The sequence below is a fragment of the Oncorhynchus masou genome, chromosome 31, assembly GCF_036934945.1.
Source record: "Oncorhynchus masou masou isolate Uvic2021 chromosome 31, UVic_Omas_1.1, whole genome shotgun sequence".
Lineage (NCBI taxonomy): Eukaryota > Metazoa > Chordata > Actinopteri > Salmoniformes > Salmonidae > Oncorhynchus > Oncorhynchus masou.
Genome location: NC_088242.1, coordinates 68,361,275 through 68,387,858, shown reverse-complemented (window position 1 = coordinate 68,387,858; position 26,584 = coordinate 68,361,275). Strand labels below are relative to the sequence as shown.

The 26,584-nt window shown below is 42.3% G+C and overlaps 1 protein-coding gene across 1 annotated transcript; it reads left to right on the top strand.

The window, feature by feature from the left end:
- Positions 1 to 271: 271 nt before the first annotated feature.
- On the top strand, positions 272 to 26,584 carry LOC135524330 (WASH complex subunit 1-like). The gene is made up of 11 exons (XM_064951787.1): positions 272 to 335; positions 8,914 to 9,054; positions 16,123 to 16,234; positions 16,334 to 16,480; positions 21,896 to 22,032; positions 22,113 to 22,248; positions 22,404 to 22,596; positions 22,704 to 22,862; positions 24,538 to 24,693; positions 25,318 to 25,386; positions 25,506 to 26,584. The coding sequence occupies exons 1-11, from the start codon at positions 319 to 321 to the stop codon at positions 25,652 to 25,654; spliced, it is 1,416 nt and encodes a 471-aa protein (XP_064807859.1). The 5' UTR covers positions 272 to 318; the 3' UTR covers positions 25,655 to 26,584.

Sequence of the window (26,584 nt, the reverse complement as noted above, 5' to 3'; positions counted from 1 at the left end):
ATATTTGGGTGTGCGAGACTTGACATCAGAAGAGTTACAGGGTGTGTTTAGTGGTGGTGTCCCATCCTTTCAGGTTGTTGGCATGAGGCAGGGCTAAATATTTTTAAAATAGTGGAGTATGATGGTGTTATTTTTATTTTGAATTTTTCGAGTGTAATATTAGATAGTAGGTTATTTGTTTATATATTTTTTTTTTTCAGGCAAAGTATACGCGAGTTGTACTCCAGTCTAGTAGGTGGCGGTAATGTAACATATTGGATGCCAACCGACATTAAGCCTCATCGAAGAAAGAACTCTCAGTGGCCGTGTACACACTATATGCTGTCAGCGGTCAGGTAAGACCAATGAAACATACATTAACTTAATTATATTATCGATCATAATAAAGTTTAGTGATTATTTTAATAATTTGTGAGTGTCAGTGCCGAGATATGGGTCCACGGCCCTGGGGATGTAGCCGGGTAGCGTCTCTGCCGAGAGCGGGCATGATATGAGAAGCTCTCTGGTGTTAAGTATTTTCGTAGTGGTGAAATTCATGTAGGCAGGATTTACATGGTCTCGCTGCACATTACTAATTAGTTAACTGGACAATGCTAACGTGACCTAGCTAGCTTGCTAAGAATGCTAACGTTGTCATATAATATGAGACATTAACATAAAGATGAGCTGTCAAGGCTGTTGCTTCACTCCCGAGTTAGTTATCTGTGTGTATATATAGTTATTGATTATCTGTGAAGGACAGCTGACAGAACATGCCTTCCTGGATCTGAGGGTGGGAAGTGGTAAACACCGTCACATGACAGTCAGCCGAGACCGATACAGATGCCGCGTTCATGGACAGGTCGGAACTAGGAACCTGGGAAATGTCAGACTTGCTAACTGGTTGAGTTGTAACGCAGGTTTGGTATGACTCTCGAGGAGGCTGAACGGATATTTCGGCTTGGAAAAGTTATATATTTTCAGGAGTCGGGTAATTGATTAAGGAAGGAGGATTGGAGGCAAAGAGAGAGGATTTTGAAAAGACTGAGGGATGCAGAGGATAGGTTTGAATCTGTTGAAGGTATCAATAACAATAACCCTCTGTATGTCGAGGGTTGATTGGTGTCAAGTTCAGAGTGAGTCGGACGCCAGTTTGAGTTTTGGAGGTGAAATGGAAGGGGTAGAAGGTGTTGTGAGGAGCTCGAAGCCCGAGCCCTGTATTGATGGACATGGTTATGGTAAAGATACATTTGGTCCAGTGGGAGTGAGATTTTTTACGAGGTTGGAACCAGTCCCTTTGTTCTGTATTAGCGGACTGATATAGATGTCTTCAGCGCAGGCTATACATCTTTTCTGCATCCCCCCTCCTCCCCGTCAGCAAAATAATCGCAGCACCCCCACCCCCAAACTATTTCCCGCGGCTGTGTGTAAAGGTGGAAGCATTTAAGTTGAAGATTCCTGGTGTTTGTGCGATGGGGAGCTTGATGAAACAGAGGTGACAGTCTGCTCTTTTGAGATTTGATTCGGAGTCTTTACCTGACCAGTAATGTTAGGATATATGAGTTATACCGTTAAAGCTTTTATGCCGAATACACTGCAGTGTTACAGGTGTTGCGTTAATGGGCATGTTGCGGAAGTGTGTAGGAGGGAGATTCCAAGATGTGGGAAGTGTGCAGGAGGACATGGGAGAGAAGAATGTGTAGTTTCGGCGGGGAAAGTTGTGTAAGGGGTGCCCATGTTGCAGGGGATCAATGGTGTCCTGTGTGAAAGAGGCAGGTTGAGGTGGCCAGGGTCAGAGTAGTGCAGAAGATGTCCTATTTTGAGGCAGTGAAGAAGGTAGAGGAGAGTGGATCAAGGGTGAGGAATTCTGATAGGATCCCTGTGAATAGTACATCTGGTCCAGAATAGAGGGATAGCCCAATGAGTGATATATGTTTCAGTAAGGTTGGCTTCTTAGCATTCATAGCAATGATTATCAACAGAAAATAGATGTTGTGGTGGCAGCTGCAGAGAAGTACTTGGGGGTACAAGATTTGACTTCAGAAGAGTTACAGGGTGTGTTGAGTGGTAGTGTCTCGTCCTCTGTCGTTGACCTGGGATAGGATCAGATAGGGTTTAGGTAGTGGAATAAGGTGGTGGGTATTAATGAGTGTAGGGTTAGTTGGTATGGTAATAAAACATTATATTAGTATTTTTTTCTAAAATTTTCTCCCTTTTCCCATTTTGTATCACAAAGTGTAAAGGATTAATACTATAATTAATCTGGGGGCGGTAATGCAACATATTGGATTGTCTATCGTCGTTAAACTCCACAAAGAAGAAAGCTCAGAAGCAGCTATGATGTGAGCTACCCATCTTTGCTGACAGATGGTGAAAAGACAGAACGGGTAAAGCGGTTCGTTTCTGCATTCTGCTATCAGAGAGAGAGAGAGTTCCATTAGCAATATCCCTTTGTCCCTGCGCCATCTGTCTCTCAAAATTTAATTCAAAGAGCTTTATTGGTATGGGAGTCATATATTTACGTTGCCAAAGCAAGTGAAATGGATAATAAACAAAAGTGAAATAACCAATCATAAATAAACAGTAAACATTACACTCACAAGTTTCAAAAGAATAGACACATTTCAAATGTTATATTATGGCTATATACTCTCTCTTTTTTAACCTGTATTTAACAAGGTAGGTTAGTTGAGAACAAGTTCTCATTTACAACTTCGACCTGGCCAAGATAAAGCAAAGCAGTGCGACACGAACAACAACACAGAGTTACACATGGAGTAAACAACCATACAGTCAATAATTCAATAGAAAAAGTCTATATACAATGTGTGCAAATGAGGTAGGATAAGGGAGGTAAGGCAATAAATAGGCCATGGTGGAGAAATAATTACAAATATAGCAATTAAACACTGGAGTGATCGATGTGTGCAAGTAGAGATACTGGGGTGTAAAGGAGCAAAATAAATAACAGTATGGGAATGAGGTAGTTGGATGGGCTATTTACAGATGAGCTATGTACAGGTGCAGTGGTCTGTAAGCTGCTCTGACAGCTGGTGCTTAAAACTAGTGAGGGAAATATGAGTCTCCAGCTTCAGTGATTCATGCAGTTCGTTCCAGTCATTGGCAGCAGAGAACTGGAAGGAAAGGCGGCCGAAGGAGGAATTGGCTTTGGGGGTGACCAGTGAGAAATACCTGCTGGAGCGTGTGCTACGGGTGGGTGCTGCTATGGTGACCAGTGAGCTGAGATAAGGCGGGGCTTTACCTAGCAAAGACTTGTAGATGACCTGGAGCCAGTGGGTTTGGCAACGAATATGATGCGAGGGCCAGCCAACGAGAGCATACAGGTCGCAGTGGTGGGTAGTATATGGAGCTTTGGTGACAAAACGGATGGCACTGTGATAGACTGCATCCAATTTGTTGAGTAGAGTATTGGAGGCTATTTTGAAAATGACATCGCCGAAGTCGAGGATCGGTAGGATAGTCAGTTTTCCGAGGGTATGTTTGGCAGCATGAGTCAAGGATGCTTTGTTGTGAAATAGGAAGCCGATTCTAGATTTGACTTTGGATTGGAGATGCTTAATGCGAGTCTGGAAGGAGAGTTTACAGTCTAACCAGGCACCTAGGTATTAGAGGTTGACCGATTAATCGGAATGGCCGATTAATTGGGGCCAATTTCAAGTTTTCATAACTATCGGAAATCTGTATTTTTGGGCGCCGATTTGCAGATTTTTAAAAATGTATTTTATTATTATTTTATATCTTTATTTAACTAATCAAGACAGTTAAGAACACATTCTTATTTTCAATGACGGCCTAGGAACGGTGGGTTAACTGATTTTGTTCGGGCAGAACAACAGATTTTCACCTTGTCAACTCGGGGGATCCAATCTTGCAACTTTACAGTTAACTAGTCCAACGCAATAACGACTTGCCTCTCTCTCCTTGCACTCCACAAGGAGACTGTCTGTTACGCGAATGCAGTAAGACAAGGTACGTTGCTAGCTAGCATTAAACTTATCTTATAAAAAACAATCATAATCACTAGTTAACTACACATGGTTGATGATATTACTAGATATTATCTAGCATGTCCTGCGTTGCATATAATCTGACTGAGCATACAAGCATACAAGTATCTAAGTATCTGACTGAGCAGTGGTAGGCAGAAGCAGGCGTGGAAACATTCATTCAAACAGCACTTTCGTGCGTTTTGCCATGGTATAGAGGGGAATAGTCCTATAATTCCTATAGTAACTACAACCTAAAACTTCTTACCAGGGAATATTGAAGACTCATGTTAAAAGGAACCACCAGCTTTCATATGTTCTCATGTTCTGAGCAAGAAACTGAAACGTTAGCTTTCTTACATAGCACATATTGCACTTTTACGTTCTTCTCCAACACTTTGTTTTTGCATTATTTAAACCAAATTGAACATGTTTCATTATTTACTTGAGGCTAAATTGATTTTATTGATGTATTATATTAAGTAAAAATAAGTGTTCATTCAGTATTGTTGTAATTGTCATTATTACAAATAAATGTAAAAAAATTAATTAATTAAAATTAATAGTCCAATTAATCGGTATCAGCCTTTTTGATCCTCCAGTAATCGGTATCGGCGTTGAAAAATCATAATCGGTCGACCTCTCCTTAGGTATTTGTAGTTGTCCGCATATTCTAAGTCAGAACCGTCTAGAGTAGTGATGCTGGAGTAGTTGGTGTAGTTAGTGAATCGGGTGAGGCTGTCATTTGAGAAACCAAGGCTGTTGAGTCTGCCAATAAGAATGTGGTGATTGACAGAGTCGAAAGCCTTGGCCAGGTCGATGAATACAGCTGCACAGTAATGTCTCTTATAAGAGCGTCTGCTAAATGACTTAAATGTAAATGTAATGGCGGTTATGATATCGTTTAGGACCTTGAGCGTGGCTGAGGTGCACCCATGACCAGCTCTGAAACCAGATTGCACAGCAGAGAAGGTACGGTGGGATTCGAAATGGTTGGTGATCTGTTTGTTAACTTGGCTTTCGAAGACCTTAGAAAGGTCTTGGGCAACTGGGAGGAGGTGCTCTTATTCTCCATGGACTTTACAGTGTCCCAGTGCTTTTTTGAGTTTGTGCTACAGGATGCAAATTTCTGTTATGAAAGCTAAGGCTAGCTTTTTCAAACTGCCTGTGTATATTGGTTCCTAACTTCCCTGAAAAGTTACATATCGCAGGGGCTATTCAATGCTAATGCAGTACGCCACAGGCAGAAGGTGGTCTATAGCAAGCGGCAACGTTGAGAAACTTGTTTCTGGAAAGGTGGATTTTTAGAAGTAGAAGCTCAAATTGTTTGGGCACAGACCTGGATAGTAAGACGGAACTCTGCAGGCTATCTCTGCAGTAGATTGCAACTCCGCCCCCTTTGGCAGTTCTATCTTCTTGGAAAATGTTATAGTTAGGGGTGGAAATTTCAGGGTTTTTGGTGGTCTTCCTAAACCAGGATTCAGACACAACTAGGATATCCGGGTTGGCAGAGTGTGCTAAGCCAGTGAATAAAACAAACTTAGGGAGGAGGCTTCTAATGTTAACATGCATGAAACCATGGCTTTTATGGTTACAGAAGTCAACAAATGAGAGCACCTGGGGAGTGGGAGTTGAGCTAGGCACTGCAGTGACTGGATTAACCTCTACATTTCCAGAGGAACAGAGTAGGAATCGGTTACTGCTAAAGGCTATAAGACCTGGTCGTCTAGTACGTTCGGAACCGAGAGTGAAGGGAGCAGCTTTCTGGGCACGGTAGAGTAGATCCGATGCATAATGTACAGACGAAGGTATGGTAGGATGTGAACACAGTTGAGGTAAACCTATGCATTGAGTGACGATGAGAGAGCTATCGTCTCTAGAAACGTCATTTAAACCAGGTGAGGTCACCGCATGTGTGGGAGGTGGAACTAAATGGTTATCTAAGGAGGGCTAGGGGCTCTGTAGTGAAATAAGGCAATAATTACTAACCAAAAGAGCAATGGACAAGGCATATTGACATTGGGGAGATTACAAGACGAGGACAAGACGTCTGACTGCTACACCATCTTGGATCAGGATGATCTCTCTCTATTCAATTTAATGCAAAAAACTTTATTGGCATGGGGAACATGTGTTTACATTGCCAAAGCAAATGGAATAGGCAATTAACAAAAGGGAAATAAACAATCAGAAATTAAAAGTACACATTACACTCACAAAAGTTTTTAAAGAATATAGACATTTCAACTGTTGTAACAGTCCACAATTAGTTGAAGTATGAATGGGAAAACAAAGATCACAGATAAATATACATTATATTTACAATGTTGTTTGTTCTCAACTAGTTGCCCTTTTCTTGTGACAACAGATCATATCTTGCTACTGTGGTGTCACTTCACCTAATAGATATGGGAGTTTATCAAGATTGGATTTGTTTTAAAATTCTTTGTGGGTCTGTGTAATCTGAGGAAATTATGCATCTCTACTATGGTCACGCAATTGGCAGAAGGTGCAGCTCGGTTCCCACCTCATTTTTTTGGGCAGTGGGCAAAGACTGTCTTCCATTGAGAGCCAGGTCTGCCGATGGTCAGTCATTCTGCTACTGTGTACTCTCTGTTTAGGGCAAAATAACATTGTAGTTTGCTCTGTTTTGTAGTTGATTCTTTCCAATGTGTTAAGTAATTATCTCTTTGTTTTCTCTTGATTTGCATTGTTGTCCTGGAGCTCTGTTGAGTTTGAACAGAGTTCCCGTACCTGCACGATGAGGGGACTCTATTCCAGGTTCATCTCTCTGTAGGTGAGGGCTTTGTTATAGGAGGTTTGAGAATCGCTACTTTTTAGGTAGTTGTAGAATTGAATGCTTTTTTCTGGATTTTGATGATTAGCGGGAATCATCATAATTCTGCTCCGCATTCATTATTTGGTGTTTTACACAGAGGATGTTTTTGCAGAATTCTGCATGCAGTCTCAATTTAGTGTTTGTCCCATTTTTATGAATTCTTGGTTGGTTAGTGGACCCCAGACCTCACAACCATATTGGGCAATGTGTTATATAACTGATTCCACTCAGATCCTAATGTATGTTTTACATTTTTGTCATTTAGCAGACACTCTTATTTAGATTGATTTACAGTAGTGAGTGCATATATTTTTGTTACTGGTCCCACATGGGAATTGAACCCACAACTCTGGCGTTACAAGTACCAGGCTCTACCAACTGAGCCACACGGGTGTGTCAAATTTGATCTTTCTTTTGATGGTGTTGAAGGCCCTTCTTGCCTTGTCTCTCAGATTGTTCACATCATCTTTGTGGAAGTTAAATGTGATGCTTGTCCTGGCAACTGGACCTTTTTTGGAACACCGTTATTGACTGTCAGAGCCCAAGTCTGAGAGACTCTATTCAGAAGAACTAGGTGCTGCGATAGGCCCTTCCAGTTTGGGGACAGAAGCACCAGATCATCTGCAAATAGTAAACATTTGACTACGGAGTCTAGTAGGGTGAGGTCAGGTGCTGCAGACTGTTCTAGTGCCCTCGCCAATTCGTTGATATACGCTGAACAAAAATATAAACGCAATGTAAAGTGTTGTTCCCATGTTTCATGAGCTGAAATAAAAGATCCCAGAAATGTTCCATATGCACAAAAAGCTTATTTCTCTAAAATGTTGTCCACAAATTTTACATCCCTGTTAGGGAGAATTTTTCCTTTGGGAAGATAATCCATCCACCTGATGTGTGGCATATCAAGAAGCTGATTTAAACAGCATGATCATTACACAATAAAAGGCCACTCTAAAATCTGCAGTTTTTTCAGACAACATAATGCCACCTCAAGTTTTGAGGGAGCGTGCAAGTTGCATGCATGAATGTCCACCAGAGCTGTTGTCAGAGAATTGAATGTTAATTTAAGTTGTTGCCATAGAATTGAATGTTAATTTAAGCCACCTGTTCCAGCATCTTCGCACAGCAATTGAAGAGGAGTGGGACAACATTCCACAGGCCACAATCAACAGCCTGATCAACTCTATGCAAAGGAGCTGTTTTGCGCTGCATGAGGCAAATTATTGCCACACCAGATACTGACTTTTTGTTGTTGAATTTTACCCCCTTTTCTCCACAATGTCATGGTATCCAATTGTTGGTAGTTACTATCTTGTCTCATCGCTACAACTCCTGTACGGGCTCGGGAGAGATGAAGGTCGAAAGCATGCGTCCTCCCCAATTTCGTGGTATCTCTCCCGAGCCCGTACGGGAGTTGCAGCTAGCACTGCAATGCAGTGCCCTAGACCACTGCGCCACCCGGGAGGCCCTACTGACTGGTTTTCTGATCCACGCCTCAAACTTTTTCTAAGGTATCTGTGACCAACATATGTAAGGCTGTATTCCCAGTCATTTTAAATCTATAGATTAGGACCTAATTCATTTATTTAAATTGACAGATTTTCTTATAAGAACTGTAACTCCGTAAAGTCTTTGAAATTGTTGTCTGTTGCGTTTTATATTTTTGTTCACTATATATGTTGAAGAGGGTGGGGCTCAAGCTGCATCCCTGTCTCACCCCCCGGCCCTGAGGAAAGAAATGTTTGTGTTTTTTGCCAATTTTAACCTCACATTTGTTGTGTTCATGGATTTGATAATGTTGGATGTCCCCCCCCAACACCGCTTTCCATAAATTTATAATGCAGACCCTCATGCTAAATTGAGTCAAGCTGTTTTGAAATCAACAAAGCATGAAAAAGGCTTTTGTTTTGTTTGTTTGTCAATAAGGGTGTGCAAGGTGAATACCTGGTCTGTCATACAGTAATTTGGTAAGAAGCCAATTTGACATTTGAGGAAATGTAGGAGTCTGCTGTCAATGATAATGTAGAGGATTTTCTCTCCCTCTCATTCATTCATCACTCACTCATTGTTTTGTGTGTGTGTTTGTAGGATGAGTGTGAAGCAGTGTCTCGAGGGTCAGGTGTACTCTGTGCCTCTGATCCAGTCAGACCTGAGGAGGGAAGAGGCTGTTCACCAGATAGCAGATGCCCTGCTCTACCTAGAGACCATCTCTACTGACATCTTTACCAGGTACACACACACTGAGATCGAGGAGTATAAGTCGTCCAATAAAAGCATGTGCTATATGTGTTGTTTTTTAGCAAAGATCCTCCTGATTTATTCCATGCCAGCGGGAGTGGAAAATATTTTGGTGTCTCAGATTGTTCTGGGAATTCTTACACAGAGACTTCATTGGCAGGAAGGATGTTCAACATGATTTTTACATTTGTATCACAAATCATTTTTGAGAAAATCATGATGAAAGTGGCCGTTTTCGGCTGTGAACTGTACACGATAAAGACAATATGTTGGTGTCATTATACAATGCGCTTTCAAATATGAACTGTGTCTAGATTCTGAAATATATTTTCTTACATTGAGTTATTCAACTTAAAAAAATATTAATAGTAATATCTCAACCCTTTTTGATTTAGCTTATTTTTAGACATATTGCTTGGAACAATATACTCTTCAAACACATCAAATTTCCATAGTGGGCTCTCTGGTACTTATAATGATATGACCCATCTTATACATAGAAATGAACAGTGGTTCCTCCTTTAAAAGTTGCGTCATACTGCAGCACATCTTGCGGCATGCCACAGAGTTCAATGGCACGTTATTTAATTGTCAGCCAGTGTTACCATTAATGCTAGTTAGTGATAGTTTGACCTCCAGATGGCATCTTTGAGAAGCATTTGATAGCCTTCAATAGTGGCTGTACTAGAGAATTTTTAATGCTTTTTTGTAAGAACGTCATATATGGGATTGATTTTAAGAAATTTTGCTTAATTAATTTGATTAATATTATGGTGTTTCTATTTCCAAGTAAAACAAAACCCTCAGGATTGAACGGAAAATATGGCGCTGTCCAACGTGACGGTCGGGAGTAGGCTACAGTAGTAAGAGCATAGCATTCTAACTTCAATATAATTTTTAAATAAATAAGATCTACACCACTTTTAACTGCACATTACTCAACACTAGTGAGAGTCATGTCGCCTACGGTAGGCCTACAGTATATTGAAAAATATTTTTTTCAATGACGTGACTCTCTGCCAATAATTACATTTAGAGGATTCTAAATTCATATCTAAGGGGCATTTTTCATTACGACAAATCTGATCTGTGAGAATATCTGAGGGGCTTTTCTAAATTCTAAGTTAATTAATAGTAATAATAATAATCCACAAAGTTTTTAATGGTGATCAATTGCCTTGCACAAAGTATCAAATTACAGAGAGGTGTTGGTAAGCGTACATTGTCCTGCTCATAACCTGTAATGGGCTATTATAATACAGTACATGATGTCCAGGTCAGGATAACCAAAACATTTCTTTATTAAAGACTAAGAATGTTGGTACTTATTTATTTTGATCCAAAGCCATGAATGAGTGAGTCACTCAGCTTTATGTAGGTGTCGAGGCTATATGACTGTGCCTTCAAATTGATTATTTAGCAGACATGCCTTGCTTATATTCAGTCAACACATATATCTTAAGAATATCATGGAATATAATTGAACATTTTAGTTTCTCCATGCTAGTTTCAGAGCAGCGCTGAAATTATGCTGAAATTGTTGACCACAGCTGGTAGGCTATATAAACTCAGCAAAAAAAGAAACGTCCTCTCACTGTCAACTGCGTTTATTTTCAGCAAACTTCATATGTGTAAAGATTTGTATGAACATAACAAGATGCAACAACTGAGACATAAACTGAACAAGTTCCACAGACGTGACTAACAGAAATGGAATAATGTGTCCCTGAACAAAGGGGGGTCAAAATGTAAAAGTAACAGTCTGTATCCGGTGTGGCCACCAGCTGCATTAAGTAACGCATTGCATATCCTCCTCATGGACTGCACCAGATTTGCCAGTTCTTGCTGTGAGATGTTACCCCACTCTTCCACCAAGGCACCTGCAAGTTCCTGGACATTTCTGGGGGGGAATGGCCCAAGTCCTCACCCTTCGATCCAACAGGTTCCAGACATGCTCAATGGGATTGAGATCCGGGCTCTTCGCTGGCCATGGCAGAACACTGACATTCCTGTCTTGCAGGAAATCACGCACAGAACTAGCAGTATGGCTGGTGGCTTTGTCATGCTGGAGGGTCATGTCAGGATGAGCCTGCAGGAAGGGTACCACATGAGGGAGGAGGATGTTTTCCCTGTAACATACAGTGTTGAGATTGCCTGCAATGACAACAAGCTCAGTCCGATGATGCTATGACACATCGCCCCAGACCATGACGGACCCTCCACCTCCAAATTGATCCCACTCCAGAGTACAGGCCTCGGTGTAACGCTCATTCCTTCGACAATAAACGCAAATCCGACCATCACCCCTGGTGAGACAAAACTGCGACTCGTCAGTGAAGGGCGCTTTTTGCCAGTCCTGTCTGGTCCAGTGATGGTGGGTTTATGCCCATAGGCAACGTTGTTGCCGTACAACAGGCCTGCAAGCCCTCAGTCCAGCCTCTCTCAGCCTATTGCAGACAGTCTGAGCACTGATGGAGGGATTGTGCGTTCCTGGTGTAACTCGGACAGTTGTTGTTGCCATCCTGTACCTGCCCTGTCGGTGTGATGTTCAGATGTACTGCCCTGGCCACATCTGCAGTCCTCATGCCTCCTTGCAGCGTGCCTAAGGCACGTTCACGCAGATGAGCAGGGACCCTGGGCAGTTTTCTTTTGGTGTTTTTCAGAGTCAGTAGAAAGGCCTCTTTAGTGTCCTAAGTTTTCCTAACTGTGACCTTAATTGCTTACCGTCTGTAAGCTGTTAGTGTCTTAATGACTGTTCCAAAGGTGCTTGTTCATTAAATGTTTATGGTTCATTGAGCAAGCATGGGAAACGGTGTTTAAACCCTATACAATGAAGATCTGTGAAGACAGATTTTTACAAATTATCTTTGAAAGACAGGGTCCTGAAAAGGGGATGTTTCTTTTTAGCTGAGTTTATATTGTCCTGCTAATAACCCATCCTAGAAACGTTTGCAGAATTCACAGCCTGCTACGCTTGTGAAAAACAGGGTTTAATAATAATAATTACTTTTTTCCCCTTCCAACATGTTCAAAGATCCAATTGATTAAGTTTTTATCAATTAGTATATTTGAGTTTGACCACAATATTTGTTGTATTATTTGTTCTGTCTTTTCTGGTGGATTGAATTGAAATTGCAACCATTCACGGCCGGTTGTGATACAGCCAATCTAACCTAAGAAAGTAATTTTACGATACAATTCTCCCCCTACCCTCCAAGGCAAGATTTTATTATCCTGCTAAGAGCCATAATTGGCTCTTTTCAACGTGACCTTGTGTGTTTGAAAGAGTATTTTTATCATTATTTTATTAATGAAAGCATAAAGATACTGATGAAGAAATACAGTACTTTACACTGTATGCTTTATCTGACATTTTGCGGTTGCTTGAGGATGCCCACACGCACTTTAAACATTTGTATAATAAAGTATTTAAAACATTTTGAAGATAGAAGCCACCTGCATTTGTTTTAGGCTACTGTGAAGTCTGACAAGTAAACAGCCTACAGTACATACTGTAGTAAACATGTTAAAGTGCCTAATTCCTTATATAACGGAGAGCAGGCCATGTCCAGACTTTCTCGGTGACCTGAAGTTTGCTTGAGACGTTGTTAGTAATTTGTGAGACATTGGTGAGACATTGTTACTCATTTGTAAATAAAGCAAGTTTGTTATTTAGAATGATTTATTTCTGTTTTTAGAGGGAGAGAAACCAAAAGCCTACAGTCGCCTCATGGGTCTCCCTGTTGCGGCAGGCACGGGTATTGAACCAGCATCTGTAGCAACGCAGTTTTCACTGCGATGCACTCGGGTGCTGTACAATGTGACCGGGCGGGAGTAGGCTACAGTACCACAGTAAGAGCAAAATAGTCCTAACATTTCCACACCCTAATTGGAGTCTAAGTCTCTCTTAGAATAAAAACGTTAGTGTAAACAATAGTTTTAGTAAGTAATACTGAAGTCGTTTAGGGTAATGCAAGTAGTGACGCAGGGTACTGTACTAAACCACAAATAACCTCGTAAGTCCCACAGCATAATCGCAAAACTTTTCGTTGAGCAACCACTGTACATTATAGGTCATTAACCAATCACAGCCCTCTTTTAGGATTGCACATTCAGTAAATCACCAGCTGGGGGAGTTCACTTTGAATCCATTTACCATTCAATGTGTTATTGGTGCCCATGAAATTGATCAGAACATCAGAATTAGCAGAGAGCCCACTCTGGAAATAGTATGTACTTGAAGAGTATATTGTTCAAAACGATATGTCTTAAAATGAACATCAAAAATGTCATTTTATATGTAGAATAAATTAATGTTAAAATGTGTTTTTCAGAATTAAGATACTCTATTTTAGAACTCACTATAAGGAGTATAATGACAGATGTTGTCTGTAGTATGTACAGTTCACAGATGATAGGGTCTAACAGAAGGCATGTATCAATCTAAAAAGGGCCAGAATGGCCACTTTCATGATTTTCTCAAAAATAGTTTGTCATACAAATGTGTAATGTATCAAAAACATCCTTCCTTCTAATTTTAAGTTTCTATGTGACAACCGACAAGTGCCTTCACTGACATTTTCAACTTCTCCCTGACCAATTACGCAAAGGTAACCTGCCTAAATGACTACTGCCCCGTAGCACTCACATCTGTAGCCATGAATTGCTTTGAAAGGCTGGTCATAGCTCACATCAATACCATCATCCCAGAAACAATGGACCCACTCCAATTTGCATACCGCCCCAACAGATCCACAGATGACGCAATCTCCATTGCACTCAACAGTGCCCTTTCCCACCTGGACAAAAGGAACACGTGAGAATGATGTTCATTGACTACAGCTCAGCGTTCAACACCATAGTGCCCTCAACGCTCATCACTAAGCTAAGAACCCTGGGACTGAACACCTCCCTCTGCACCTGGATCCTGGACTTACTGACTGGCCACCATCAAGTGGTAAAGGTAGGCAATAACACATCTGATCCTCAAACGGGAGCCCCTCAGAGGTGCGTGTTTAGTCCCCTCCTGTACTTGTTCACTCACCACTGCGTGGTCAAGCACAACTCCAACACCATCACTAAAATTACTGATGACACAACGGTGGTAGGCCTGATCACGGACAATTATGAGACAGACTATCGGGAGGAGGTCAGAGACCTGGCAAGTATGGTGCCAGGACAACAACCTCTTCCCTCAACGTGTGCAAGACAAAGAAGCTGATCAGGGACTACAGGAAAAGAAGGGCAGAACACACCCCCATTCACATCGACAGGGTTATAGTAGAGCGGGTCGAGACCTTCAAGTTCCTTGGTGTCCATATCACTAACAAACTAGAATGGTCCAAACACACCAAGACAGTCGTGAAGAGGGGATGACAACGCCTATTCCCAATTGGGAAACTGAAAAGATTTGGCATGGGTAGCCAGATCCTCAAAAGCTTCTACAGCTGCACCATCGAGAGCATCCTGACCGGTTGCATCACCGCCTGATATGGCAACTCCTCGGCATTCGACCGTAAGGCGATACAGAGGGTAGTGCGTATGGCCCAGTATATCACTGGGGGCAAACTTCCTGCCATCCAGGACCCCTATACCAGGCGGTGTCAAAGGAAGGCCCAAAAAATTGTCAAAGACTCTAGCCACCCTAGTCATAGACTGTTCTCTCTGCTACTGCATGTCAAGTGGTACCAGAATGTCTAATATAGGTCCAAAAGACTCCATAACAGATTCTACCCCCAATCCATAAGAATGCTGAACAATTAATAAAACAATTATACCTGGACTATTTGCATTTTTTTTCACACTGCTGTTACTTGCTGTTTATCAGCCATCTATGTATAGTCACTTTACCCCTACCTACATGTACATGTTACCTCAATTACCTTGACTAACCTGTACCCCTGCACAATGACTCTGTTCCGGTACCCCCTGAAGATAGCCTCGTTAGTGTGATCCTTTTTCACTTTCGTTTATTTCTTAATATTTTCTTAACTGGTTAAGGGCTTGAAAGTAAGAATTTCACGGTAAGGTTGTTGTTGTATTCAGCACATGTGACAAGTACATTTGAGTTGATTTTGATTGGATTGACAGTCTCTCTCACACACACACACACACATACTTCATCAGCAATGTTTCCTGTACATTGTGCCCTCTTAATGAACCTGGTGCCTTTATACACATGGTTTGGGAATGCTCTCTGGTGTCTGTATTCTGGGAGGAAGTAGCTTCGAACTTATCCACTCTGTTGTCAGAAAATATTCCTGCATCTCCTTTTGTTTGACTTTGATATGATTTCTCTGTACTTCATTTATCTCTTTGTCAGAAGCGCATTCTTCTTGCTGGCCAAACTGCTGCAAAAAAATATTGCAGTACGATGGATGCCTCCACACACTTTCTATCCGTCAATGGATCCTCACTTTCTTGGATGTAATTGATATGGAGCATTTTACTGCTTGCATTCATAGAGCTAAAAAAGACACTTTGAACCAATGTCTTAATGCCACTGAAACACTTTGATGTGTTGCTTTGATTTGTTTTGTTTTTTTGTTGTTAATTTGAACCATCTATTTTTATATAATTTTGCCCCTAAGGTCCTCGACTGGGGTGGGATTGTGATGGGGGAGGGGGGTGTCACTTCATTTTGTATGTACAGTAGCAGTCAAAAGTTTGGACACACCTACTCATTCCAGGTGACAACCTCGTGAAGTTGGTTGAGAGAATGCCAAGAGTTTGTAAAGCTGTCATCAAGGCAAAGGGTGGCTACTTTGAAGAATCTACAATCTAAAATATATTTTGATTTGTTTAGCACTTTTTTGGTTACTACATGATTCCATATGTGTTATCTCATAGTTTTGATGTCTTCACTATTATTCTACAATGTAGAAAATAGTAAAAATAAAGAAAAACCCTTTAATGAGATAGGTGTGTCCAAACTTTTGACTGGTACTGTATTTATTCTTGTTTGCTGAATAAACATTTGATCACAAAAAAAAACTTGATCAGCAGAACATACACACCCACGCATTTACACTTTGAGTTTCCCCTGGTGTGTGTGTGTAGGGTGTCTGAGAGTGTAGAGCGGAATCGCTGTCAGCTGCAGAGTGTGACAGATCGGATTAGGCTGGCCCAGGCCCGCGTCGACAAGATCAAAGGCAGCAAGAAGGCCACCAAGGTAACACGCTTCACACACACAGAGTTGCAGATATCTGCAAAACAGATTACTTACAATACTTTTGAGTACTACGAGATTTTGATGTGTGACAATGTGTAGGTGTTCTCCAGTGCTAAGTATCCAGCTCCAGATCGTCTCCAGGATTACTCCTCCATCTTCAGTGGAGCCACAGACCCCGCCTCCCAAACACGCCCCAGATACCACATACAGGCCAAACTACGACCCCTTGACGACAAGGCCCTGCAGGTAACACAGACAAACACACAAATACAATACTTTATGTGATCATCTGCAAAACATTGCAGTACAAAGAGGTTAAATCAAACTTTGTTTGTCACATACGCCCCGAATACAGCAAGTGTAGACTTTACTGTGAAATGCTTACTTACAAGCCCTTAATCAAGCCCTATTGACCAAATAAACTCTAGTTGAAAATAATAAAATGTAACACAATCAAATAACAATAATGAGGCTATATACAGGGGGTACCGATACTGAGTCAGTGTGTTGGGGTACAGGTTAGTTGAGGTAATTTGTACATGTAGGTTGGGGTGAAGTGACTATGCTTAGGTAATAAACAGCGAGTAGCAACAGTGTACAAAACAAATGGAGGGGGGGTCAATGTAAATAGTCCGATGGCCATGTGATTAATTGTTCAACAGTCTTATGGCTTGGGGGTAGAAGCTGTTAAGGAGCCTTTTGGTCTAGACTTGGTGCTCCGGTACCGCTTGCCGTGCGGTAGCAGAGAATACAGTCTATGACTAGGGTGGCTGGAGTCTCTGATAATTTTATTGGCTTTCCTTTGACACCACTTAGTATATAGGTCCTGGACGGCAGGAATCTTGGCCCCAGTAATGTACTGGGCCGTATGCACTACCCTCTGTATCACCTTACGGTCAGATGTCGAGCAGTTGGTTGCAATACCAGGTGGTGGATGCAACCGTTAAGGATGCTCTCGATGGTGCAGCTGTAGGACTTTTTTGAGGATCTGGGGACTCACGCCAATCTTTTCAGTCTCCTGAGGGGAAAAGTTGTCGTCGTGCCCTCTTCACGACTGCCTTGGTGTCTTTGGACCATGATAGTTTGTTGGTGATGTGGACACCAAGGAGCATAACTCTCGACCTGCTCCACTACAGCCCCGTCGATGTTAATGGGGGCTTGTTCGGCCCGACTTTTCCTGTAGTCCACAATGATGGTGTTAGAATTGTGTTTGGCCACGCAGTCGTGGGTGAACAGGGAGTACAGGAGGTGACTAAGTACACACCCCTGAGGGGCCCAAATGTTGAGAATCAGCGTGGCAGACGTGTTGTTGCCTACCCTTACCACCCGGGGGCGGTCCGTCAGGAAGGCCAGGATCCAGTTGCAGAGGGAGGTGTTTTATCCCAGGATCCTTAGCTTAGTGATGAGCTTTGCGGGCACTATGGTGTTGAACGCTGAGCTGTAGTCAATGAACAGCATTCTCACATATGTGTTCCTTTTGTCCATGCGGGATAGGGCAGTGTGGAGTACGATTGAGATTGCGTCATCTGTGGATCTGTTGGTGCGGTATGTGAATTAGAGTGGGTTTAGAGCAGTGGTTCCCAAACTTTTTATAGTCCAGTACCCCTTCAAACATTTAGCCTCCAGCTGCATACCCCTCTAGCACCAGGGTCAGCGTGCTCTCAAATGTTGTTTTTTTGCCATTGTTATAAGCCTGCCACACACACTATATGATTCACTTATTCTTATGTTTGATAAATGTGTTTTTGTCACAACAAGGGGTCGTGGGAAGTGACAAAGAGCACTTATAGGACCAGGGCACAAATAATAATTTAATAATAATCAATAATTTTGCTTCTTTTTTTTAACCATCTTACATATAAAACCTTTTGTTCATCGAAAATTGTGAATAACTCATCACACAGTAATGAGAAGGGTATGCTTGAACTCTGCAATGTTGGGTGGTATTGGAGAGAGTCTGTCTTTAATCATTTTCCACACACAGTCTGTGCCTCTATTTCGTTTTCATGCTAGTGAGGGCCAAGAATCCACTCTCACATAGGTACGTGGTTGCAAAGGACAACAGTGTCTTAACAGCGCAATTTGCCAAGGCAGGATACTCTGAGCACAACCCAATCCAGAAGTCTGGCAGTGGCTTCTGATTAAATTCAATTTTCACTGAACCGCTTGTTGCAATTTCAATGAGGCTCGCATTCAGATATCGGTAAGTGGACTGGAGGCAGGGCCTGAAAGGGATAATGAATCCAGTTGTTTGTGTCATCCATTTCGGGAAAGGACCTGCGTAATTGCGCACCCAACTCACTCAGGTGCTTCGTTATATCACATATGACATTGTCTGTAAGCTTGAGATAATTTGCACACAAAAAATCATACAATGATGGAAAGACCTGTGTGTTGTCCTTGTTAATGCAGTCAGAGAAGAGCTCCAACTTCTTAATCATAGCCTCAATTCTGTCCCGCACATTGAATATAGTCGAGGAGAGTCCCTGTAATCATGGATTCAGATAATTCAGTTGAGAAAAAACATCACCCAGATGGCCAGTCGTGTGAGAAACTTGTCATCATGCATGGGGTCAGACGAGTGAAAGTTATGGTCAGTAAAGAACTTTAAGCTCATCTCTCAATTAAGAAAAAAGTGTCAATACTTTGCCCCTTGATAACCAGCGCACTTCTGTATGTTGTAAAAGCGTTACATGATCGCTGCCCGTATCATTGCATAGTGCAGAAAATACATGGGAGTTCAGGGGCCTTGCTTTAACAAAGTTAAACATTTTCACTGTAGTGTCAAATGTCTTTCAAGCTGTCAGGCGTTCCCTTGGCAGCAAGAGCCTCTCGGTGGATGCTGCAGGGTACCCACAAGTGGCATTGGGAGCAACTGCTTGCATGTGCGTTACCACTCCACTATGTCTCACTGCCATGGCTTTTGTGCCATCAGTACAGATGCCAACATGAGCAGCAGCTACGTTTAGATACATAAGGATCGTTAGTGGAATTCCCAGGACAGAAAAACGGTTAATGGGATTGGATGTTAATTATTTGACTAGGCTACCTGTATTTGACAATGTGTTGTTATTTTGCTCAACACTAAATGGTTTAATTTTATTTTTGGCAGTGAAACTCGGCTACTCAGGACTGTTTGAAAGTGTGAAGATAGATGTCCCCTCCTACCTACCAGACCTGCCAGGCATAAAAAAAAAATGTGAATCACATTTGGCATTGCACCCAGTTTGGGAATACCTGGTCTTGGGTATCCTGGAGGATGCTGTTGATGTGAGCCTTGACCAGCCTTTCAAAGCACTTCGAGGCCACCGATGTGAGTGTTACGGGGCAGGAATAATTTAGGCAGGTTACCTTCGCTTCCTTGGGCACATGGACTATGGTGGTCTGCTTGAAACATATAGGTATTACAGACTCGGTCAGGGAAAGGTTGAAAATGTCAGTGAAGACACTTGCCAGTTGGTCCGCACATGCTTTTAGTACATGTCCTGGTAATCTGTCTGGCCCCGCGGCTTTGTGAATGTTGACCTGTTTAAAGGTCTTGCTCACATCGGCTACCTAGAGCATTATCAAACAGTCATCTAGAACAGCTGGTGCTCTCATGCATGCTTCAATGTTGCTTGCCTCGAAGTGAGCATAAAAGGCATTTAGCTCGTCTGGTAGGCTCACGTCACTGGGCAGCTCGCATCTTGATTTCCCTTTGTAGTCCATAATAGTTTTCATGCCCTGCCAATTCCGACGAGCGTCAGAGCCGGTGTAGTAGGAGTCAATCTTAATCCTGTATTGACGCTTTTCTTGTTTGATGGTTCGTCTGAGGGCATAGCGGGATTTCTTATAAGCATACAGATTGCTGGATTTTGGACACAGAAAGCACTGTCTCCTCTGCAGCTAAAGCTGCCCATTACAGCTGATATATGTATAGTTTAAATGCACAGCTTTATAGCAGAATAGTCCTAGCTGTTTAGATAAATGAAATATGACCATGCCTTTTTGGCTTTAACTCAAGATACACGACTGTTCAAAAGTTTGGGGTCACTTAGAAATGTCCTTGTTTTTGAAAGAAAAGCATTTTTTTGTCCATTTAAAATAACATTAAATTGATCAGAAATGCAGTGTAGACATTGTTTGTGTTGTAAATAACTGTTATAGCTGGATATGTTTTATGGAATATCTACATAGGTGTACAGAGGCCCCATTATCTAGGCAGAGTTGCAATGAAAAAGACATATCTCAGACTGACAAATAAAAGATTAAGATGGGCAAAAGAACAGAGACACTGGACAGAGGAACTCTGCCTTAGAAGGCCAGCATCCCGGAGTCGCATATTCACTGTTGACGTTGAGACTGGTGTTTTGCGGGTACTATTTCATGAAGCTGCCAGTTGAGGACTTTTGAGGCGTCTGTTTCTCAAACGAGACACTCTAATGTACTTGTCCTCTTGCTCAGTTGTGCACCGGGGTCTCCCACTCCTCTTTCTATTCTGGTTAGAGCCAGTTTGTGCTGTTCTGTGAAGGGAGTAGTACACAGTGTTGTACAAGATCTTCAATTTCTTGGCAATTTCTCGCATGGAATAGCCTTCATTTCTCAGAACAAGAATAGACTGATGAGTTTCAGAAGAAAGTGCTTTGTTTCTAGCCATTTGAGCCTGTAATCGAACCCACAAATGCTGATCCTCCAGATACTCAACGAGTCTAAAGAAGGCCAGTTTTATTGCTTCTTTAATCAGCACTACAGTTTTCAGCTGTGCTAACATAATTGCAAAAGGGTTTTCTAATGATCAAGTAGCCTTTTAAAATGATAAACTTGGATTAGCCTACACAATTTGCCATTGGAACACGAGTGATGGTTGCTGATAATGGGCCTCTGTACGCCACTGTAGATATTCCATACAAAATCCACCGTTTCCAGCTACAATAGTCATTTACAACATTAACAATGTCTACACTGTATTTCTGATCAATTTGATGTTATTTTAATAGATTTAAAATGTGCTTTCATTTTTTTTAAACAAGTGACCCCAAGCTTTTGAACGGTAGTGAACATTCTGCTCCACTCAACCGTACAGCTGAGTCCACAGGTATTAACAGCTACATAGACAAACCTGGGGACTGAGGTGATGGGTTTTAACCTGGCTGGGAGACACCTACCGCTAGATTAGGCTCTGACCTGCCTGAGGACAGACCTGTTCTGACCTGGGGACATGACATGAGAAGCCCTGACTAAAACTACCCTCAGGAAACTACTGTGTGCGTGTAGTGGTGGAAAAGGTACTCAATTGTCATACTTGAGTAAAAGTAAAGATACCTTTAGTAGAAAATGACTCAAGTAAAAGTGAAAGTCACCCAGTAAAATACTTCTTAAATAAAAGTTTTAAAGTATCTTGTTATAAATGTACTTAAGTAGAGTGGTGGAAAAAGTACTCAATTGTCATACTTAAGTAAAAATAAATTCTACACATGAAATTCCTTTTTATATTATACCTGGTTAAATAAAGGAGAAATAAAAAACTCTTTCTTTGTTCAAAACAGAGGTGGAAAGCAATGCTGATGCATGTTTATGTCTGGTGGCCATTTGTGTTTTTTAAAGAAAAGTAGGTTCTTACCAGACTCATTTAATATCGGTCTTCTCTTGTTTTACACCCCCTGTCTCTATATCCCCATCTAGGAGAAGTTGTGTTATTACCCAGTGTGTGTGAGCAGTAAGAAGCGTTCAGAGGATGAGACCGAGGAGGGGCTGGGCGGTCTGCCTCGAAACATCTCCTCTGTCAGCTCCCTGCTGCTGTTTAATACTACAGAGAACCTGTTAGTACATACACACACTCTTAACACACACACACACACTCTTAACACACACTCCTCTAACTGTTTGTGTATGTGTTTAGGTATAAGAAGTATGTGTTCCTGGACCCCCTGGCTGGGGCGGTGACTAAGACACACACCACCCTGGAGACAGAGAAGGAAGAGAAACCATTTGACGCTCCGCTATCCATAACCAAGAGAGAACAGCTGGAGAGACAGGTACACACACACTCCCTTACATGTGTTCACTAAAGAACTGGAGGCCTGAAAGATTATTTCAAAGGGCCTTGCAAACAGGTTAAAGTGTACCTTTGAATTAGGACACTTTCTCTCTCCCTTCTTCTCTCATTCCCTCTCCATCTGTCCCCCTGTAGACAGCAGAGAGCTACTTCTATGTTCCAGACCTGGGTCAGGTCCCAGAGATAGATGTTCCCTCCTACCTACCAGACTTGCCAGGCATTGCTGACGACTTGTCCTACAGCCAAGACCTGGGGCCAGGCATCGCACCCTCTGGACCAACACACACCTTCCCTGAACTACCGACCTTCACTGGGGAGGACATGTCTGGTACACACGCTGTTTCTATTGTGTGGATTATATAGACGTTTTCCTGGAAATCGGTCATGTCTACTAACGGAACTGTTTCTATTGGTTGATGTTTTGTTGTGTTACAGGTTCTCAGTTCCAAGTTGCAGTCCCGCCTCCTCCCCCTCCTCCGCCACCAGAGCCCACACACACCCCCGCCCCTCCCCCTGGTCTCCCCCCTCCTCCACCTCCTCCCCCACCTCCACCTGCAGACAGCCCTGCTGAACCCAACCGCACTCGGAGCACAGGTACACCACACACACATGCTACATACAGTGCATTCGGAAAGTATTCAGACCCCTTCACTTTCCACATTTTGTTACGTTACAGCCTTATTTGAACATGTATAAAAAATATATATTAATGCCATTCATCAATCTACACGCAATACCCTATAATGACAAAGTAAAAACAGGTTTTTAGACATTTTTGCAAAAAAAATTTTTTTTTTTTAAATGGAAATATTAAATTTACATAAGTATTCAGACCCTTTACTCAGTACTTTGTTGAAGCACCTTTGGCAGTGATTACAGCCTCAAGTCTTCTTGGGTATGACACTACAAGCTTGGCTCACCTGTATTTGGGGAGTTTCTCCCATTCTTCTCTGCAGATCCTTTCAAGCTCTATCAGGTTGAAAGGGGAGCGTCGCTGCACAGCTATATTCAGGTCTCTCCAGAGATGTTCGATCGGGTTCAAGTCTGGGCTCTGGCTGGGCCACTCAAGGACATTCAGAGACTTGTCCCCAAGCCACTCCTGCGTTGTCTTGGCTGTGTACTTAGTATCGTTGTCCTGTTGGAAGGTGAACCTTTGCCCAAATCTGGGGTCCTGGGCACTCTGGAGCAGGTTTTCATCAAGGGTCTGTCTTTACTTTGCTCCGTTCATCTTTCCCTCGATCCTGAATTGTCTTCCAGTCCCTGCCACTAAAAAACACCCCCACCGCATGATGCTGCCACCACCATGCTTCACCGTAGGGATGGTGACAGGTTTCCTCCAGACATGAAGCTTGGCATTCAGGCCAAATTGGTTTCATCAGACCAGATAAACTTGTTTCTCATTGTCTGAGAGTCCTTTGGGGGCCTTTTTGCAAACTCCAAGGGGGCTGTCATGTGCCTTTTACTGAGGAGTAGCTTCTGTCTGGCCACTCTATCATAAAGGCCTGCTTGGTGGAGTGCTGCAGAGATGGTTGTGCTTCTGGAAGGATTTCCCATCTCTACAGGAACTCTGGAGCTCTGTCAGAGTGACCATTGGGTTCTTGGTCACCTCTCTGACCAAGGCCCTTCTCTCCCGATTGCTCAGTTTGGCCGGGCGGCCAGCTCTAGGAAAATTCTTGGTGGTTCCAAACTTCTTCCATTTAAGAATTATGGATGCAAGTGTGTTCTTGGGGACTTCAATGCTGCAGAAATGTTTTTTTTTACCCTTCCCCAGATCTGTGCCTCGACACAATCCTGTCTCGAACCTCTACGGACAATTCCTTTGACCTCATGGCATGGTTTTTGCTCTGACATGCACTGTTAACTGTGGGACCTTGTATAGACCGGTGTGTGCCTTTCCAAATCATGTCCAATGAATTGAATTTACCACAGGTGGACTCCAATCAAGTTGTAGAAACATTTCAAGGATGATCAATGGAAACAGGATGCACCTGATCTCAATTTCGAGTCTCAAAGCAAAGGGTCTGAATACTTATTTCTGTTTTTAATCAATTTGCTAAAATTACTAAAAACCTGTTTTAGCTTTCTCATTATGGGGTATTGTGTGTAGATTGATGAGGGGGAAAAACTAATTTAATACATTTTAAAATAAGTCTGTAACGTAACAAGATGTGGAAAAAGGGAAGGGGTCTGAATACTTTCCGAATGCACTGTATGCAAGCACACACACACACACACACACACTCCTCTCCAACTGTGTGTTTACGTCCAGCTCCTGTAGCGGGGGCTCCCAGCGAGGTAGTTGAATCAAACAGCCGGGCCAGTCTACTAGAGTCCATCCGCAACGCTGGAGGCATCGGCAAGGCCAAACTACGCAACATCAAAGAACGCAAGATGGAAAAGAAGAAACAGAAGGAACAGGAACAAGGTGTGAGAGGGAGAGGTGGTGGGGAGAGAGAGGAGGAAGAAGAATAGAGGGAGAGAGAAATAAACAGATTGCCGTTGGTTGAGTGTCTTGGTTCTCCACTTGAATAACAAGCGAGAAATCAGTCTTGAATCTGGTGACTCTTTGAGAACATGTAGCACCAACAGAGCAATGCTACCTGCCTCCAGTTCTTTAACTTACAGAGCATATTTGGGACATAGTGTTAGTGTGTGTAAAGACACACCACAGGGTTACCTAACTAGTCATAGAGAACAGCTCAGGGCTGCATGACCTTAAGATGTATAAACATCATCTTCATTAAGCACTGATTAAACTACATGCTGTTTTTATCTCTATGACATTTGCTGTGAGCGCGAGAATATGTGTGAGAGTAAGTCCCGTCATCATTGCTGGTTCAGTTGCTGCCGGGCCACCAACATTTAACATTTGGGTTAATTTGAGCATGTCATGAAAACTACTACAGTTGTTCACCAGCTATACTATTTATGTAGTATGTAGCTACAGTAATGTAACTTATCTGGTCTCTCTCCACTGTACTAAAAAGGACATAGAAATGGAATCCATCATCACTGCTTTCTTACTGTGTTCTCCCTCCCTCTCTCTCAGTGGTAGCAGCAGCTAGTGGAGGAGACTTCATGTCAGATCTCTTCAATAAGTTGGCCATGCGAAGGAAAGGTGAGCACATCCCTCTCCCTGCCTGTCCCTCCCTCCTTTGCTCATCTCCCCTGGGTTATTGTCGTAAAGTGGTGTATAAGTATTTCTGTGTCGGTGATCGTGGTGTGTGTGTTTCCTAGGTATCTCTGGTAAGGGTCCTGGAGGCGGGGACTCTGGGGAGGGCCCAGCTGGTTCTGGCAGCGCATTCGCTAGGATGTCCGATGTAATCCCGCCTCTTCCTGCCCCCCATCAGCCAACCGCTGAAGACGAGGACGACTGGGAGGCCTAACAACTGAGACTTGCCAGTCAGAACCAATGGAACTCTGAGCACATCTATCTCTAAGCCAATCAGAGAACAGAATACTGAGGCGATTCTGAAGGATGAAGCTAACGCTTGTTGAGGAGAGGTAATGCTGTGCTGTCAGTTGGTTGAGTTTCTTCTAGATGATAGACAATGGTGGCATTCCAGGTCGTAGCATAACTTCAATAAAGACCGGGAATGCCACTGGTTTCTTTGCAGATTATATGGTTGTTTGACGATAGTGACATGGTCCCTACGTACGCAATCAGCCGCAATTCCAGTGCCTGCCATGTATTTGACCCAGGTGTGTTATATAGTTCAGTGACTCCCTCTGCTGGTTTTCTGTAGTTTTGATCAACACACAGGAACCATCACGGACTGATCTTTACTGAGAAAATGAAAGGACAAACAGCTACAGGAGAAAAGTCAGATCTCAGCATTGTAAAGATGTTTAATAAAGTAACATGTAAATATTACATCATGTGTAACACCACACTAAAGTAGCAGAACATTTCAATCAAAATGTTAACACATTTCATTCAATAAATGGCTTTTTGCATTTAAAATAAAACTGTCAGTGGAGAGTTGACTGATCTGTACTGCTGGAGAGGTGTGTGTGTGAGACAGACCGAGCCTAAACCTGCAGTGCCTTCAGAAAGTATTCACATCCCTTGACTTTCCCCACCTGTTGTTACAAAGTGTGATTTAAAATGGATTTAATTGTCATTTTGTTGTCGATGATCTACACAAAATACGAAAAATAAAACATCTTAAATATTTAAGTATTTAACCCCCTAAGTCAATACATGTTAGAATCACCTTTGGCAGCGATTACAGCTGTGAGTCTTTCTGGGTATGTCTTAAGAGCTTTGCACACCTGGATTGTACAATACTTGCACATTATTCTTTTAAAAATTA

What these genes read in the sequence shown, in the direction of transcription:
- LOC135524330 (XM_064951787.1), top strand. An exon ending in TTGACGACAAGGCCCTGCAG is followed by an intron (nt 16,481 to 21,895) that starts GTAACACAGACA and finishes ATCCCCATCTAG; the next exon opens with GAGAAGTTGTGTTATTACCC. An exon ending in GTTGGCCATGCGAAGGAAAG is followed by an intron (nt 25,387 to 25,505) that starts GTGAGCACATCC and finishes TGTGTTTCCTAG; the next exon opens with GTATCTCTGGTAAGGGTCCT.